At 41.5% G+C, this 17,318-nt stretch overlaps 2 protein-coding genes across 6 annotated transcripts in view; one reads left to right on the forward strand and one right to left on the reverse strand.

The window, feature by feature from the left end:
- LOC122563898 overlaps positions 1 to 15,618 on the reverse strand; it is a 65,568-nt gene extending 49,950 nt beyond the window's left edge. For all 5 annotated transcript variants that reach the window (XM_043718119.1, XM_043718118.1, XM_043718116.1 and 2 more), the window contains exon 1: positions 15,478 to 15,618. The gene's annotated coding sequence lies outside the window, so the exon portion shown is untranslated. The remainder of the gene's footprint in view (positions 1 to 15,477) is intronic.
- An 87-nt stretch (positions 15,619 to 15,705) lies between these two features.
- rnft1 (ring finger protein, transmembrane 1) overlaps positions 15,706 to 17,318 on the forward strand; it is a 44,421-nt gene continuing 42,808 nt past the window's right edge. Inside the window, exon 1 of the mRNA XM_043718121.1 lies at positions 15,706 to 15,834. Within this exon, the coding sequence (XP_043574056.1) occupies positions 15,809 to 15,834 (26 nt within the window). The 5' untranslated portion in view covers positions 15,706 to 15,808. The remainder of the gene's footprint in view (positions 15,835 to 17,318) is intronic.

Genomic DNA, 17,318 nt, shown 5'->3' on the forward strand with positions numbered 1-17,318 from the left:
ATTCAAAATTACATTTTATTCTAAATGTTTAAAGACAACATTTAAGGCTATAAACTTTCTCAGCCTCTGCCACACTATGTTTGAGTCCAAAGTGACTTATTTGGAATTTTGTTTTTATTTTTCAGACCACAATGGGCTTCACTGGCTGGGATGGCCCATGCCTAACTGCCAGCAAAGATGGTGGTGAACTGCCACTTTGAACCGCTGCAGTGCACAGGAAATGGGCACACCCAGAGCTGCAAGGAGGAGAGTTCCAGGATCTTGGATCACAGTTAGTTTGCAAACTGTTAACTCTAAGAAATAAACAAAACTGGAATTACAATAATAACAATAAAACAACAATTTCATTTCTATGGCACCATTACACTAGTCAAGATTAATTTCACAGCTCTTCAGACACAATTTGTCACTAAAGACACTTAAGAAAACAAAAACTAGTTCTGAGGTGTTCTAGAGATTAACCTGTTCTCGAGGTTAGATCACGCACTTAAAACCCAAACCCCCAGGTCTCCTGATTCAGAGATAGGGTCATTACCATTGCACCACAAGAATCCACAAGTTATCTTCTCTGTTTTCTGGTTTAGATATTTTCTAATCAACATGTTCAGAGATATTGTTCATTAAATAACTACTCTGGCTGGTATACTGTCACCAAATCACCCTTTATTTACATGTGCACAGGGTCAGTCCGTGAAGTGAGGAAATTTAAAATCTCCGATTTATTTTTTTAAATGGGAAGACACCTATAGAATCAGTCTAAATCTATTTTTTCAATTTTATTAGAAGATGCAGTTTACAAAAAATTAACAGCTGTATACAGAGAAACCGCAATTTTACAAGGCAGATGAGCAGCAAAGCCATGCTCCCAAACCCTATCGTTCAACCAGTTTTCAGGGAAATGAGGACAAAACTCAAATCCCTAAATCTCCTATTTCTTTCTTCTCTCATTTTTTTACCCCCACACTACCGCCTAATTGTGGTAGTGCTTATTTTTTCCCCAGCACCCATGTTGTGTGTGCAGGTGTGAGAATCTCCTATTTATTTATTTTTTTCTGTCTTTTTTTCCTCTGACACTCCTGTTCATGTTTTCTTTTTTTTAAAACCCCCACACTACCGCCTAACTGCAGTAGTGCTTATTTTTTCTCCAGCACCCATGTTGTGTGTGAATCTCCTATTTTTCTTCTTTTAGTGAACAGAACCCATGACACTATTTATGTTTTTTTCTTTTTTAAAAATTACCCCCCACACTACTGCCTAATTGCAGTAGTGCTTATTTTTTCCCCAGCACCCGTGTTGTGTGTGAATCTCCTATTTGTTTTAGCAGAATGTCTGATCCTCCTGTTCTTTTTTCCTTCTTATTACCCCCACACTACCGCCTAACTGCGGTGACACTCCCCTTTTTTCTTTTTATTTACCCCCACACAACCGTCTAATTACAGTAGTGCTTATTTTCTTCCCCCACCACCCATGTTGTGTGTGAATCTCCTATTATTTATTTTTTCTCTTTTTTCTTTTTTATTCTTTTCTTTTTTTTCCCGATTTTTCTTTTTTTCCCTTTTTAACCCGCACACAACCGCCTAATTGCAGTAGTGCTTATTTTCTTCCCCCAGCACCCATGTTGTGTGTGAATATCCTATTTAAATCTGTTTCACACGGCTACCTGATTGGCCAAGGTTAACAACCCAATCAAAAATCTCACAGTCAATGAGATCCACCTGGTTCCAATCACTACATTCCTCCACCAAGGCCAAGGCCAGGGCCAGGTCTTTCTCTTGTAGCTTTTCCTGCGATGATTTCATCCTGGATCTGGTTCCTCTGACACGGGTGGCGTGCACTGGACCGCAACCGACCTTTAGAGGTTTACAAAATTATGAGGGGCATGGATAGGATTAGTAGACAAAGTCTTTTCCCTGGGATCGGGGAGTCCAGAACTAGAGGGCATAGGTTTAGGGTGAGAGGGGAAAGATATAAAAGAGACCTAAGGGGCAACTTTTTCACGCAGAGGGTCGTACGTGTATGGAATGAATTGCCAGAGGATGTGGTGGAGGCTGGTACAATTGCAACATTTAAGAGGCCCATTTGAATGGGTATATGAATAGGAAGGGTTTGGAGGGATATGGGCCGGGTGCTGACAGGTGGGACTAGATTGGGTTGGGATATCTGGTCGGCATGGACAGGTTGGACCAAAGGGTCTATTTCCATGCTGTACATCTCTATGACTCTAGCATCTGAAGCATCTTGGAAGAGTTTCCTCCTCCTTTTCTGATATCAAGACTGTGTGCATCGCATCACCAAGTTACCCTTTATTTACGTGTGCACGATGCACTGGCCAGCCAGCACGGAATCAGTCCCTGAACTGAGGAGATTCCCCTGTTTATATATTTGTTTTGGCTGTGGCCAGCCATCTTACAGTCAGTCCGAGAAGTCATAGAATCATGATGTACAGCACAGAAACAGACCCTTCGGTTCAACTCGTCCATGCCAACCAGATATCCCAACCTATTCGATTCCCATTTGCCAGCACTTGGCCCAAATCCCTCCAAACCCTTCCTATTCATATACCCATCCAGATGCCTTTTAAATGTTGCACTTGTATAAGCCTCTGCCACTTCCTCTGGCAGCTCATTCCATACATGCACCACCCTCTGTGAGAAACATTTGCCCCTTAGATCCCTTTTATATCTTTCCCCTCTCACCCTAAACTTATGCCCTCTAGTTTTCGACTCCCCAATCCCAGGGAAAAGACTTTGTCTATTTACCCTATCCATGCCCCTCATGATTTTATAAGGTCACCCCTCAGCCTCCAACACTTCAGGGAAAACAGCCCCAGCCTATTCAGCCTCTCCCCATTGCTCAAATCCTCCAACTCTGGCAATAGACTTGTAAATATTCCAAAAGTGGCTTAACCAACTTCCTATACAGCCACAACATGACCTCCCAACTACTATACTCAATGCTCTGACCAATAAAGGAAAGCATACCAAAAGCCTTTTTCACTATCCTATCTACCTGCGACTCTACTTTCAAGGAACTATGAATCTGCACTCCAAGGTCTCTTTGTTCAGCAACACTCTCTAGGACTTTACCATTAAGCGTATAGGTCCTGCTCTGATTTGCTTTTCCAAAATGCAGCACCTCACATTTATCTAATATAAACTCCATCTGCCACTCAACCCATTGGCCCATTGTAATATGAGGTAACCTTCTTCGCTGTCCATTACACCTCCAATTTTGGCCTCATTTGCAAGCTTACTAACTATACCTCCTACGTTCACATCCAAATCATTTATATAAATGGCAAAAAATAATGGACCCATGCCTCCAGTCTGAAAAGTAACCCTCCACCAACACCCTCTGTCTTCTACCTTTGAGTCAATTCTGTATCCAAATGGCTAGTTCTTGTATTCCATGAGATTTAACATTGCTAACCAGTCTCCCATAGGGAACCTTGTCAAGCGCTTTACTGAAGTCCATATAGATCATGTCGACCACTCTGCTCTCATCAATTCTCCATGTTATTTCTTCAAAACACTCAATCACGTTCATGAGAAATGATTTTCCATGCACAAAGCCATGTTGACTAACCCTAATGAGTCTTTGCCTTTCCAAATACATGTACATCCTGTACCTCAGGATTCCCTCCAACAACTTGCCCATCACGGACATCAGGCTCACCAGTCTATAGTTCCCTGGCTTCTCCTTACCACCCTTCTTAAACAGTGGCACCACATTAGCCAACCTCCAGTCTTCCAGTATCTCAGCTATGACTATCAATGATACAAATATCTCAGCAATGCGCCCAGCAATCACTTGCCTAGCTTCCCAAGAGTTCTAGGTTACACCTGATCAGGCCCTAGAGATTTATCCACCTATATGCATTTCAAGCCATCTAGCACCTCCTCAGGTGTAAAAATTAACATTTTTCAAGATGTCACCATCTATTTCCCTACATTCTATATCTTTCATGTTCTTCTCCATTGTAAACACTGATGCAAAATACTTGTTTAATATCTTCCCCATTTCCTGTGGCTTCACAAAACAGCTGCCTTGCAGATCTTTGAGGGGCCACATTCTCTCCCTAGTTACCCTTTTGTCCTTAATGTATCTGTACAAAACCCTTTGGATTCTCCTTATCTCTATTTGCCAAAGCTATCTTGTGTCCCTTTTTGCCCTCCTAATTTCCCTCTTTAGTTTATCCCTACTGCCTTTATACTCCAAGGATTCACTCAATCTCTCCTATGTATACCTGACATATGCTTCCCTCTTCTTCTTAACCAAACCCTCGATTTCTCGGTCATCCAGCATTCCATTCATCTACCAGTCTTTCCTTTACCCTAACAGGAATATGCTCTCTCTGGACTCCGGTTATCTCATTTCTGAAGGCTTCTCATTTTCCAGCCATCCCTTTACCTGTGAACATCTGGCCCCAATCAGCTTTTGAAAGTTCTTGCCTAATACCATTAAAATTAGCCTTTCTCCAATTTAGAACTTCAAGTTTTGGATCCGGTCTATCCTTTTCTATCGTTATTTTAAAACTAGTACAATTATGGTTGCTGGCCCCAAAGTGCTCCCCCACTCTGTCACCTGCCCTGCCTTACTTCCCAAGAGTAGGTCAAGTTTTGTACCTTCTCTAGTAGGTACATCCACACACTGAATCAGAAAATGTTCTTCTACATACTTAACAAATTCCTCTCCATCTAAACCCTGAACACTATGGCAGTCCCAGTCCATGTTTGGAAAGTTAAAATCCCCTCTCGTAACCACCCTATTATTCTTACAGATAACTGAAATCTCCTTACAAATTTGTTTCTCAATTTCCCACTGACTATTAGGGGGTTTATAATATAATCCCAAGAAGGTGATCAACCCTTTCTTATTTCTCAGTTCCACCCAAATAACTTCCCTGGGTGTGTTTCCAGGAATATCCTCCCTAGGTACAGTGTAATGCTATCCCTTATCAAAAACACCATTCCCTCTCCTCTCTTGCCTCCCTTTCTATCCTTCCTATATCATTTGTATCCTGGAACATGAAGCTGCCAATCCTGTCCATCCCTGAGCCATGTTTCTCTAATTGCTATGATATCCCAGTCCCATGTTCCTAACCATGCCCTGAGTTCATCTGTCTTCCCTGATGGCCTCTTGCATTGAAATAAAATGCAGTTCAATGTATCAGTCCTACCTTGTTCTCTGCTTTGTACCTGCCTGCCCTGACTGTTTGACTCGTTTCTTTTCTCAACTGTACCAGTCTCATATTGATCTCTTTCCTCATTACCTCCCTGGGTCCTACCCCCTTCCTTGCTAGTTTAAATCCTCCTGAGCAGCTCTAGCAAGTCTCCCTGTCATTATATTAGTCCCCTTCCAATTCAGGTGCAATCCATCCTTTTTGTACAGAAGAGATTCCAATGATCCAAAAATGTGAACCCTTCTCCCATGCACCAGCTCTTCAGCCACGCATTCATCTGCTCTATCCTCCTATTCTTACCCTCACTAGCTCGTAGCACTGGGAGTAACTGAGATATTACTACCCTTGAGGACCTCCTTTTTAAATTCCTGCCTAACTTTCTATATTCTCACTTTAGAATCTCATCACTTTCCCTTCCTATGTCATTGGTTCCAATGTGTACAATGATCTCTTGCTTGTCCCTCTCCCCTTTGAGGACATTCTGCATTCTCTCTGAGACATCCTTGATATTGGTACCAAGGAGGCGACACACCATTCTGATTTTTCACTGCTGGCCACAGAAATGTCTGTCTGTGCCTCAAGGAGATTCTGAATCTCATGTTTTTTTTAACATTCCTTTCTTTTATTGATCCAGCTCCCTCAGAGGCAGCTCTCAGAGAGTCAGAACCTCTTGACATACTGTGTTTCTTTCTTTCCTCTGATACTCCTTTCTTTTTCTTTTTCTTTTTTCCTTTCCCCAGTGTACCGCCTAACAGCAGCAATCTCCTGTTTGTTTTTTCTTAAGGTGTACAAATCTTTATTCAATTTCCACCACCATAAAAAATCTCCTGTTTGTTTGCTTCTACTATCACCTAACTGAATCTCCTGTTTTTTTTTTCTTTTTTCTCTTTTTTTTGTCAGCTCTCAAGAGTGAACAGAATCTCTGACATTCCTGTTTATCTTTTTTTTACTCCATACTACCGCCTAACTGCGGTAGTGCTTATTTTTCCCCAGCACCCATGTAATCTCCTGTTTGCTTTTTCTTTTTTTCAGAGCCAGCTTTCAGAGTGAACAGTGTTAGAAATGAAAAGAAGTGTTGTTTTTGCAGATATAAAAGAACATGAAGAAAAGGGGTCCAGCAGAAAGATTATTAACTCTGCAGGTACTATGGGAAGTGTATCTTTACTTTTAATTATGGTTAATTAAATTCTAATTCTGGAGTATAATATAAGCAAGTTAACTCTTTTAAAATAAGTTTTCAGCAAAAAAACTGAGATAACTAAAATGGCTGAGCTGTACAAAAATGAGCTGAAAATGTGTTGCTGGAAAAGCGCAGCAGGTCAGGCAGCATCCAAGGAACAGGAGAATCGACGTTTCGGGCATAAAAAGAAGGGCTTATGCCCGAAACGTCGATTCTCCTGTTTCTTGGATGCTGCCTGACCTGCTGCGCTTTTCCAGCAATACATTTTCAGCTCTGATCTCCAGCATCTGCAGTCCTCACTTTCTCCCTGTACAAAAATGATACAAAGTTGATGAAGTGTACGGAAAATGGAATGTACCAGCAGTATTGATACAAAATGTTAAACTATATCTTGATGTACTATCGACAAAATAATGAAAATGTCAGCACTAACAGGGAGGAAGGTTGCCAACATGGGGAAGGGGAAGTAAGGGTGGAGCGAAGATGGGCAGTTGTATAGCCTAGTAAGAGAGATTGGGTAATTCGGAATCTGGAGAGGTGACCTCACTCAGCTCAAAGGTATAATTGTAAACTAACCCAAGTCTAATTCGCTCAATTGCTTTGTGCAGTTGCAGCCCGTACTTGCAAGTCCATAATAAATTGTCTTGTTTCCAGATTTGTTGGTCTCGTCTAAAATTTTATTGAGTTTGTTTCTAACAGATTTGGGTGCTCGTCCTGGGATCCCATGCTCCGGTCGCTCGGCAATTTCAGAAAAATCGGAGAAGGTGCACCCTGCCGATTTCGGCGGTCTCTACCTTCCCCCATTGCCGCGGCGGCTTGGGCGAGCGAGATCCAGACTGAGAGACCCTGGAAACAAGACGGGCAGACGTGATGCGGCGGGTTCGGTCGGGTAACTCTTGTGCACAAGACCCGGGTAAGAAAAAGGTCTTACCCGGGTCTTGGTCGGGTAACTCTTATGGACTTAAGACCCGCATTCGCGGGTGGCCGGGATTTGCAGCAGTACTAGCTGTTTTGCCGTGGTTCTGGGTGCGCTGAGACATGGTGGTTTGATCGAGTAACTCTTATGAACTTAAGACCCGTACTCGGGTGGCTGGGATTTGCAGCATTACCTGCTGTTTTGCTGCGGTGCGAAGGGCACTAAGACATGGTGGTTCGGTCGGGTTACTCTTGTGTACATGAGACCCGGGTGAAGGTAAATTTTGGGCGACCTAGATTGACAACGGTTTTTTGCTGTCTGGTATTGCCGCAGGACGGGGTGTGCATTCGACCAGGTAACATTTGTGCACAGACCAAGGTATGAAAATTGACCTTTAAGTATTACCTTGGTGGTCGGTTCCGTACGAGAAGTATGGGGGAACTGGCAACTTAAAAAAATAGAGAATAAAGGTCTTTAATTGGCTAGATTAATCTAACAAGTAAGGTGTCTAACTGATTCGATCACCCAGCCTTAGACCAGTTATTAAGAGAGGAAACCCCCACGCGGAGATTAGGACCCTGAAGTGGGTGTGGAAGAAGGTAACACCGAACTTCAGAGAGGTTAATTAAAATTATATAAAGAAAACGGCCGAGTATTAAAATGGGAAATAAGAATAGCAATTCAGATGTAGAAAGAGATATGAGAGAGACATCCGAAGACTATATCCCAATGGACAGTCCTTGAGGAAAAATGCTAAGAGATTGGAAATACAATCCTTGGATGCGAGGAAAAGACAAAAAACAAATGATAACATTTTGTTGTTTTGAGTGGACTAAGGAAAGCATTAAAGCCCCAAATGTATTTTGGCCTAAATATGGGTCAGACGAGGATTGGTTATGTCAGGATTTAAATATATATGTAAATAGGAAACATAAGTGCTCCTATAAAGAATCTGACTACGCCGCCTGTTGGATAGGGAGCCCGAAAATTTTAATTCTGCAAAAGTCAAGAACGGAAGAAGGCACTGAGGAAACAAAGGATCCGCTGGGATCCTTTGTCAAGTTTACCCCATCTCCCATATAACAATGATAATAATGACCTGTCGTTTCCCTCTCCCACAGCACCCCCTCCGGTACAAGGACCTGAAAAAGGTCCAGGGGAAGACCTTCTCTTGAGTCCGATTAGAACGAGATCAGCAGTAAAAAGAAGTGAAGAGAGGGACATAGGCGGGGCATCGGCACAAATATATCGAGAAGTACCTGTTGGTAATGGCGAAATCGGATATGTTAATGCACCGCTGAAGTTAGGTCTTTCAAAAGAGAAATGAAAAGTTTGATTGAAGATCCAGTAGGATTGGCAGAACAGTTGGATCAATTCCTGGGACCGAATTTGTATACATGGGGTGAACTGATGAGTATTATGGGGACACTATTTTCAGGAGAAGAAAGGGGTATGATTAGAAGAGCTGCGCTTAGGGAATGGGAAAAGAGACACCCTGTGGGCGAGGGAGTAATACCAGCTGAAAACAAATTCCCCAATTTTTTGTAGTAAGACAAGACAAAGATGAAGCCCTGTCAGCTTTCTTGCAAAGGCTAAAAGAAGTCACTAGAAAATATTCGGGAATGAATCCTAATGATCCAGTAGCTCATGGACTTTTGAAGGTCCAGTTCGTAACCAAATCATGGCCAGACATACAAAGAAGTTACAGAAATTAGATGGATGGAGTGAGAGACAGATGGAGGAATTGTTACATGAAGCACAGAAAGTATATGTAAAAAGAGAAGATGAGAAACAGAAACAGAAAGCTAAAATAATGGTTGCAGCAGTCGAGGAAGTTGCGAAGAGAAAGATAGAATCAGAAAGCAACAAGGAAAGACAAGAGAGGCAAAGAACAGATTATAAAAAAAGACAAACGGCAGGATGTTATTACTGCGGAGTAACAGGACATTTTAAGAAAGATTGTCCAAGCTAATGCGACAAAAAGAAGCAGTTTCGTTGATGACTTTTGATGAAGAATAGGGAAGTCAGGGGTTCCTTCTTCCTGAAACCCACCGGGAACCCTTGATAAATTTAAAGGTGGGGCCTAAGGGAGAGGAAACAGTATTTCTAGTGGATGCGGGAGCAACCCGATCATCCCTAAGCTTTAGACCTAGTGGTGTTAAGTTAACTAACAAAAGTCTCAAGATTTCTGGAATAAAAGGGGAAGAATTCCTAGTGCCCGTTTTCGAACCAACTTTAATAAAAGTAAATAACGAAGAAATAATGGGACAATTATTATATATCCCTGATGTCAGAAGCAACCTTTTAGATAGAGATTTGATAATTTTACTAAATTTAAAGATCGGAGTTGAGAAAAATTCGGTAGCTGTAACGATGAATAGATTAACGACCATTGACGAAGAGCAGATAAATCCTAATGTGTGGGCAAGAATTGGAACCACAGGTTATTTAAACATTAATACCATTGTAATTACGCTGTCACAAGAAAATAAAACAGTAAGACTTAAACAGTATCATTAGAGGGAGTCAAGGGTCTACAACCAGTAATAGACTCCCTAGTAAAAGAAGGGTTATTGGAACCATGCATGTCACCCTTTAATACTCCAATACTACCAGTTCGGAAGCCAGATGGGACTTACCGACTAGTACAAGATCTCAGATCAGTAAATCGACTGGTTCAGACACGCCACCCAGTGGTGCCTAATCCATATACCCTTTTTAGTAAGATACCGTGCAACCACTGTTGGTTTAGTGCGATAGATTTAAAAGATGCATTCTGGGCTTGCCCTTTAGCCCCAGAGAGTCGTGATATATTTGCTTTTGAATGGGAAAATCCATACACTGGCAGAAAACAACAATTCCAATGGACGGTACTTCCCCAGGGATTAACAGAATCACCTAATTTATTTGGGCAAGTACTGGAACAAGTCCTGGAACAACATCAAATGCCTTGGGGAACGTCACTGTTGCAATACATAGACGATCTACTTGTGTCAGGACAAAATAGAAATGATGTAAGCTCAGCTACCAATGGGTTGTTAAATTTCCTAGGACAACAGGGGTTAAGAGTAACTAGGAGTAAATTGCAGTATGCAGAAAAAGAGGTGAAATACTTAGGACACCTTATTAACAGAATTCAAGGGATAGTAGAGTTGCCCCTCCCGGAAACCAAACGAGAATTATGGAAGTTTCTAGGGTTAATGGGCTATTGCAGATTATGGATAGAGTCATATGCTCAGAAAACAAAGGGGCTATATTATAAATTGACTGAGTCCAAACATGAAAAATTGCACTGGACAGAAGAAAAAAAAGAAAAATTACGTGAGTTAAAGCATAGTTTAATACAAGCTCCAGTTTTGGCCCTTCCCTCACTTGAGAAACCATTTCACCTTTTTGTAACAGTAAATGATGGAGCAGCCTTAGGAGTGTTAACTCAGAAAGAAGGAGGAAATAGACAACCTATAGCCTTCCTGTCCAAAATTTTGGACCCAGTTTCAAGAGGATGGCCTGAATGTATACAGGCAGAAGCAGCGACTGCCATATTGGTAGAAGAAAATCGGAAGCTCACTTTTGGAGGAGCATTAGTAGTTAGTACCCCCCATCAAGTCAGAACTGTGTTAAACCAAAAGGCAGAAAGATGGTTAACAGATTCACGAATTTTAAAATACGAAGCCATTCTGATGGAAAAAGATGACCTTGTATTAGCAACAGACACCTGTCTAAACCCAGCTACCTTCTTATGGAAGGGAGAACCTCGAGACAAACGAGAACTAGAACATGACTGTTTAGATATCATAGAATATCAGACTAAGATTAGGCAAGACCTGAGAGACATTCCTTTACATGAAGGAGACAGATTATTTATAGATGGGTCATCAAGGGTAGTGGAAGGAAAACGATGCAATGGGTACGCAGTAGTGGACGGTAATGAGAACCGAACAGTGGAAGCTGACCGGCTACCTAACGCATGGTCAGCACAGACTTGTGAATTGTATGCATTGAACCAAGCTTTACACTTAGAGAATTGAGATGGAACAACTTACACTGATTCTAAGTATGCTTACGGGGTAGCTCATATCTTTGGAAAGATATGGCAAGAACGGGGACTAATCAATAGTAGAGGAAAGGAATTAGTGCATGAAGAATTGATAGGACAAGTATTGGGGAGCTTAAAATTACCCCGGGAGATAGCTATAGTCCATGTACCCGGACACCAGAAAGGACACACACTAGAAGCAAAGGGATACAGGCTAGCAGACGAAATAGCCAAAGAAGCAGCTATGAAACACACAGTAACAAGAATGCAAGTACTAATGCCCCTAGTTGATTCTTCTTCCATGAACCCCATGTACACGAAGGAAGAAGAAAAAGAATTTCAGGAAATAGGGGCCAATAAGACAACTGAAGGAAAATGGATCTTGCCAGATGGGAGGGAATTGGTGAGTAAACCAGTTATGAGAAACATCCTAGCTACTTTACACCAAGGTAGTCATCGGGGCTCCCAAGCTATGTGCGACATTGTGTTAAGGAAATATGGATGCAAGGGAATCTATACATTAGCAAAACAAATATGCATAGGATGTACAACTTGCCAGAAGATTAATAAGAAAATAATAAGGGAAAACCCAAAGGAGGAAGAAACCCAGGGGTGAGACCCTTCCAAAGTATACAAGTAGACTACACTGAACTACCCCCAGTGGGAAAGCAGAAATACCTGTTGGTCTTAGTAGACCATTTAACAGAGTGGGTAGAAGCATTCCCAATGTCATCAGCCACCTCAAAAGGAGTGGTAAAAACCCTTCTCGAACATATTATTCCAAGATATGGAATAGTGGAAAATATAGATTCAGATCAAGGTAGCCATTTTACTTCTAGTATCCTACAAGGAGTAAGGGCAGGATTAGAAATCTCTTGAGAATTTCACATTCCTTGGCACCCACCCTCCTCCGGATGTGTGGAACGAATGAATCAGACTTTGAAGAAACAATTATCCAAATTAGTCACAGAGACTCGATTACCGTGGACCAAATGTTTGCCTATTGTATTATTACGTGTCCGAACTGCCCCGAGGCGCGATATTGGTCTTTCCCCTTATGAAATGATGTTTGGACTACCATTTCTAGGAGTGGAAGGAGAGGTACCTACAGCCGAGTTTAATGATAAATTTTTGAAAAATTATATTATGGCACTTGGTTCTTCATTATCTGTTCTTAGGAACAAAGGCTTGTTGGTACAAACACCACCGCTAGAGTTTGCAGTACACTATATACGACCAGGTGATTGGGTCTTGATTAAAACCTGGAAGGTTACCAAACTACACCCAAGTTGGGAGGGACCGTTCCTAACTCTTCTAACCACCGAAACAACTGTTCGGACTGCTGAGAAAGGGTGGAGCCATCACACTCGTGTCAAAGGTCCTGTGAACGCCCCAGTGGCGGAGTGGCACACCCATCCTACAGAAAATCCTCTGAAAATTAAGCTGAGAAGGAAAGAATGAATTGAGACAAAAGACTCTTTTAAAGTTTGCTGATATATTGTTATTGTTTGTAAGGGCTGTGTGGACTCACCTCTTCCTGGCGCCTAAAGAAATAAGACAGATAGACAGGAAGGTAGATAGTTGTTAGAAATGGGTGGGTATTGGTATAATATTATAACAATAGTAATACTAACTATTCGAGGAAACGGGAGAAATCACTTTACTACACTATGCCAAAATTATGCTGAACAAAAAGGACTTACTAATTGTTGGGTCTGTGCAGAGGTCCCACACCATGGTGAATCTGGAATCCCCACCTTAGTAATACCACTTACCAAAAAGGAAGTGTATGATGTGCAACAATTTAATTCAGGCACAAATAACACAATGTGGAGTCACGAAAAGGACAAATATAACTTTGCAGGATGGTTCCCTAGACCAGCTCCGAGAACCAAGGGTATTATCGATGGCTTTATAATTACCCCACCGAAAGGAGCAGTAAATACCACCTGCTTTGTAATTGGAATAATACTGCACCTTTCCAATTAGGAAAGTCATTTTGTGTCTACACCAGCCAAGCCACGGCCAAGACTGTTCCCCAAATATTGAATGAAACATATTGAGTATGCGGCCGGAAGGCCTATCTATTTATTCCCGGTGAGAAATACATTCGAATAACCGAATGTATAGGAAGAAATGCATGTTTTGATGTTGATGAGTCATTGCCTCAAAACAAGAAAAGCTGGAGTGGCTGCTGTTATCTTGCTTACATAATTCCTCACCTCCGATTAGAAAAACATGAACACAACCTGAGAAATGAAGGGGGAGTAAAACGTAAGACCCGAGAAGTCTCTGACCGTCTGTTGTGGACATTATTTCCAAGCTACGGTACTGCAAGGGCAGGGGGAGAGATACATAAACTGGCGGCTGCCCTTGAGAAATTAATTAATAATACCTCCGATGTAATGGAAGAAACTCAGACCCAAATATCGGCCATAACCACCAAAATGATTGCCACAAGATTAACAGCTTTACAAAATCGAATGGCTCTAGATTATCTCTTGGCCGAAAAAGGGGGAAACCTGTGCACTAATTGGTAAAGAATGTTGCACCTTCATCCCAGGCGCCACTTCCCTAGTAGACGATAAGGCAGAAATAGTAAAGAAAAAGATAAAGAATATAAAAGATGTTGAGAATAAACTTTGAAAAGATGAGAGATGGAAATGGGGTGACTGGGGACTGACCAGTTGGGGAAAATGGTTAGCTAATTTAGGCATTTAAGTCTTACTAATGATAATAAGACTAATAATAGGATTTAATGTGTTAAAGTGGATAATGAATAAGTTGATAATGTCCTTGGGAGGTCAACAATCATTGATGATCATGACAACATTAAACACACAAGAAAGAAAGACTAATAGATTACTCATAGAGTTTGAAAAAAAAGGCAGACTTAAGAGAGCAGAAACGGTAAGATTGTGAACCTCTACACCTTAGGGTGAAAAGAGGGCAGAGAATAAAAATTGCAAAAACAACAAATAGTAAAATAAAAGAAATGGGGGAGTTGTTAGAAATGAAAAGAAGTGTTGTTTTTGCAGATATAAAAGAACATGAAGAAAAGGGGTCCAGCAGAAAAATTATTAACTCTGCAGGTACTATGGGAAGTGTATCTTTACTTTTAATTATGGTTAATTAAATACTAATTCTGGAGTATAATATATGCAAGTTAACTCTTTTAAAATAAGTTTTCAGCAAAAAAACTGAGATAACTAAAATGGCTGAGCCGTACAAAAATGATACAAAGTTGGTGAAGTGTACGGAAAATGGAATGTACCAGCAGTATTGATACAAAATGTTAAACTATACCTTGATGTACTATCAACAAAATAATGAAAATGTCAGCACTAACAGGGAGGAAGGTTGCCAACATGAGGAAGGGGAAGTAACAAGGGTGGAGCGAAGATGGGCAGCTGGATAGCCTAGTAAGAGAGATTTGGTAATTAGGAGTCTGGAGAGGTGACCTCACTCAGCTCAAAGGTATAATTGTAAACTCACCCAAGTCTAATTCGCTCAATTGTTTTGTGCAGTTGCAACCCGTACTTGCAAGTCCGTAATAAATTGTCTTGTTTCCAGATTTTTTGGTCTCGTCTAAAATTTTATTCAGTTTTGTTTCTAACAACAGGATGTCTGACACTCATTTTTTTCCTTTTTACCCCACACTACCATCTAACTGCGCTAGTGCTTATTTTAATCTCCTGTTTGTTTGTTTTTTCCTGACATAACTCCCCAGAGGCTGGTATCCCATCACCAAGTCACCCTTTATTTACACATGGAGAGTCATTGACATAGATCTAGCTCCCTCAGAGTCAACTCTCAGAGTGAATAGGATGTCCGACACTACTATTCATTTTTTTCCATAAACCCCCACAGTGTTTATTTTAATCTCCTGTTTGTATCTGTTGCCCAGGGCTCCCTGATTGGCCCTGGTTAACATCCCTAATCAAGGATCTCATAGTAAGTGAAATTCACCAATCACCAGAATTTGTCTTTGGGAAAAAAAACTCTCCCATCTTTCCCCAAGACTGAGGAATAGGATTCTGAAACAAACGCTGCACTTGAACAGATGAGACAAAAATTGACTAAAAACGAGGAAATCATAATAACTCGATATGTTAGTCTATTTGTCAAATATTAGAAGCCAAAGCTACGAATTAAATATTTACCTGTCCACGGCTCGCTGTTAAATTCGTTGTCAAAGCAACAGAGCAACATCGAACGTCACTACGTCAGCGGACGGTTGGCCTTTCAAAGAAAAGTCAAATATTTTTCTGCAGAAAATGCGGCCGTGTTTTAAAAGGTGTCATTTACGCCTCGCCTTATCCTAAGTTTAATTTTAGAAATATATAATTAGGGAGAGTGAAATGTGACCTCTCACCTATGACCTCTTCCGGAGTTCGTTTGTGACATTGGCTGAAGAAATGGCTGTTTGAAGGTTGGAGGTGGGGGGCAAAGCTGGAGAACTGTGAGGGGAGGTGATGTTGGAATTCTTCCAGCATGAAACACCGGCCTCAAAATGACAGGTAAGTACAAGGAAGCATCCCTTTCAAGAAATACTCGCGGGTAGTGCTTTCTAAAACAAAACAAAACAAATTAACCTGTTTAGTACTACTTGCTTTACTTTCGGTTGTACAGGAACTGCAGTTGTTTCCAAGGGATCTCAGTGTTTGCCTTTTACTGTGGATTTCGGAACAGATAATTCATATGTGTCTCACCCACCCACAAATGCCTTGCATTTTGTAACAAACAATTGTATGAATTTTCTCAGAACCCTTTAAAATGCTGCAAAGCAGTTAACTACTATTGAAGTGTTACTATTGCTATGTCGTGAAATGTGACAGCCAAGTTGCGCGCAGCAAATTCCCTTCCCCATAACTGCAACTGTGATGAATGAAAAGTTGACTTTTTTTGTTATACTGGTTCAGCAACAAATTTTAGTCAGCACTTGCAAGGTTTGTGAAGGTTTGTAGCTCAGGTTGAGGTTTAGGGTGTAGGTTTGCTTACTGAGCTGTAGGTTTGATATCCAGACGTTTCATTACCTGGCTAGGTAACATCATCAGTAGCGACCTCCAAGTGAAGCAAAGCTGTTGTCTCCTGCTTTCTATTTATATGTTTCTCCTGGATGGGGTTCCTGGGGTTTGTGGTGAGAAAGACATAAATAGAAAGCAGGAGACAACAGCTTCGCTTCACTTGGAGGTCGCCACCTAGTCAGGCAATGAAACGTCTGGATATCAAACCTACAGCTCAGTGAGCAAACCTACACCTTAAGTCAGCACTTGGAATGTCTACTTTAAGCAAATGAATAAAGTTTTGGGGACCGTTCTCGCTGGGACATGTGGCCCACTCCTCGACCCACAGCACCTCCCTACACCCCCAAGGTACTTTCCTGTGTGATTGCCGGGGATGCAACGCTTCCTGTTTACTTTCTCCCTCTTCACTATCCAAGATCCCAGGCACCTCTTCCAGGTAAGGCAGTAATTTTCCCCTGTAGTTGACTCAAACTAGTCTGCTGTATTTGCTGCTCAAGTGTGGTCCACTGTACATTGGGGAGAAAAAACAGACTGGGTGATTACTTTGCAGAGCCTCTATATTCTGCCTGCAATAATTGACTGAGCTTCCTGTTGCTTGCCAGTTCAACACACCACCTTATTGCCTGGCCAACATCTCTGTCTCAGCTTGCTGTAGTGCTTCAGTGAAGCTGAGCACAAGTTGGAAGAATAGCATCTCACTTCTGCTTGGAGACCCTGCAGCTTTCTGGACTCAGTAATGAGTTCAATAATTTTAGGGCCTGAACACCACCTTCCATGTCCTTACCCAAGTACCACTCACCACGCCTTGCCATAATATGGGCTGCTACCAGAAATAACCCATTGTTAGCCACTAATGGTCCTCATTAGCATTTATTGATTCTGACCTTTACCCATTTCATTGTCTGTCACTCTCTCTCACTCTCTCACACTCTCTCTCTCTCTCTCTCACACTCTCTCTCTCTCTCTCTCTCTCTCAC

This window comes from Chiloscyllium plagiosum, chromosome 28 (genome assembly GCF_004010195.1).
Source record: "Chiloscyllium plagiosum isolate BGI_BamShark_2017 chromosome 28, ASM401019v2, whole genome shotgun sequence".
Taxonomy (NCBI): domain Eukaryota; kingdom Metazoa; phylum Chordata; class Chondrichthyes; order Orectolobiformes; family Hemiscylliidae; genus Chiloscyllium; species Chiloscyllium plagiosum.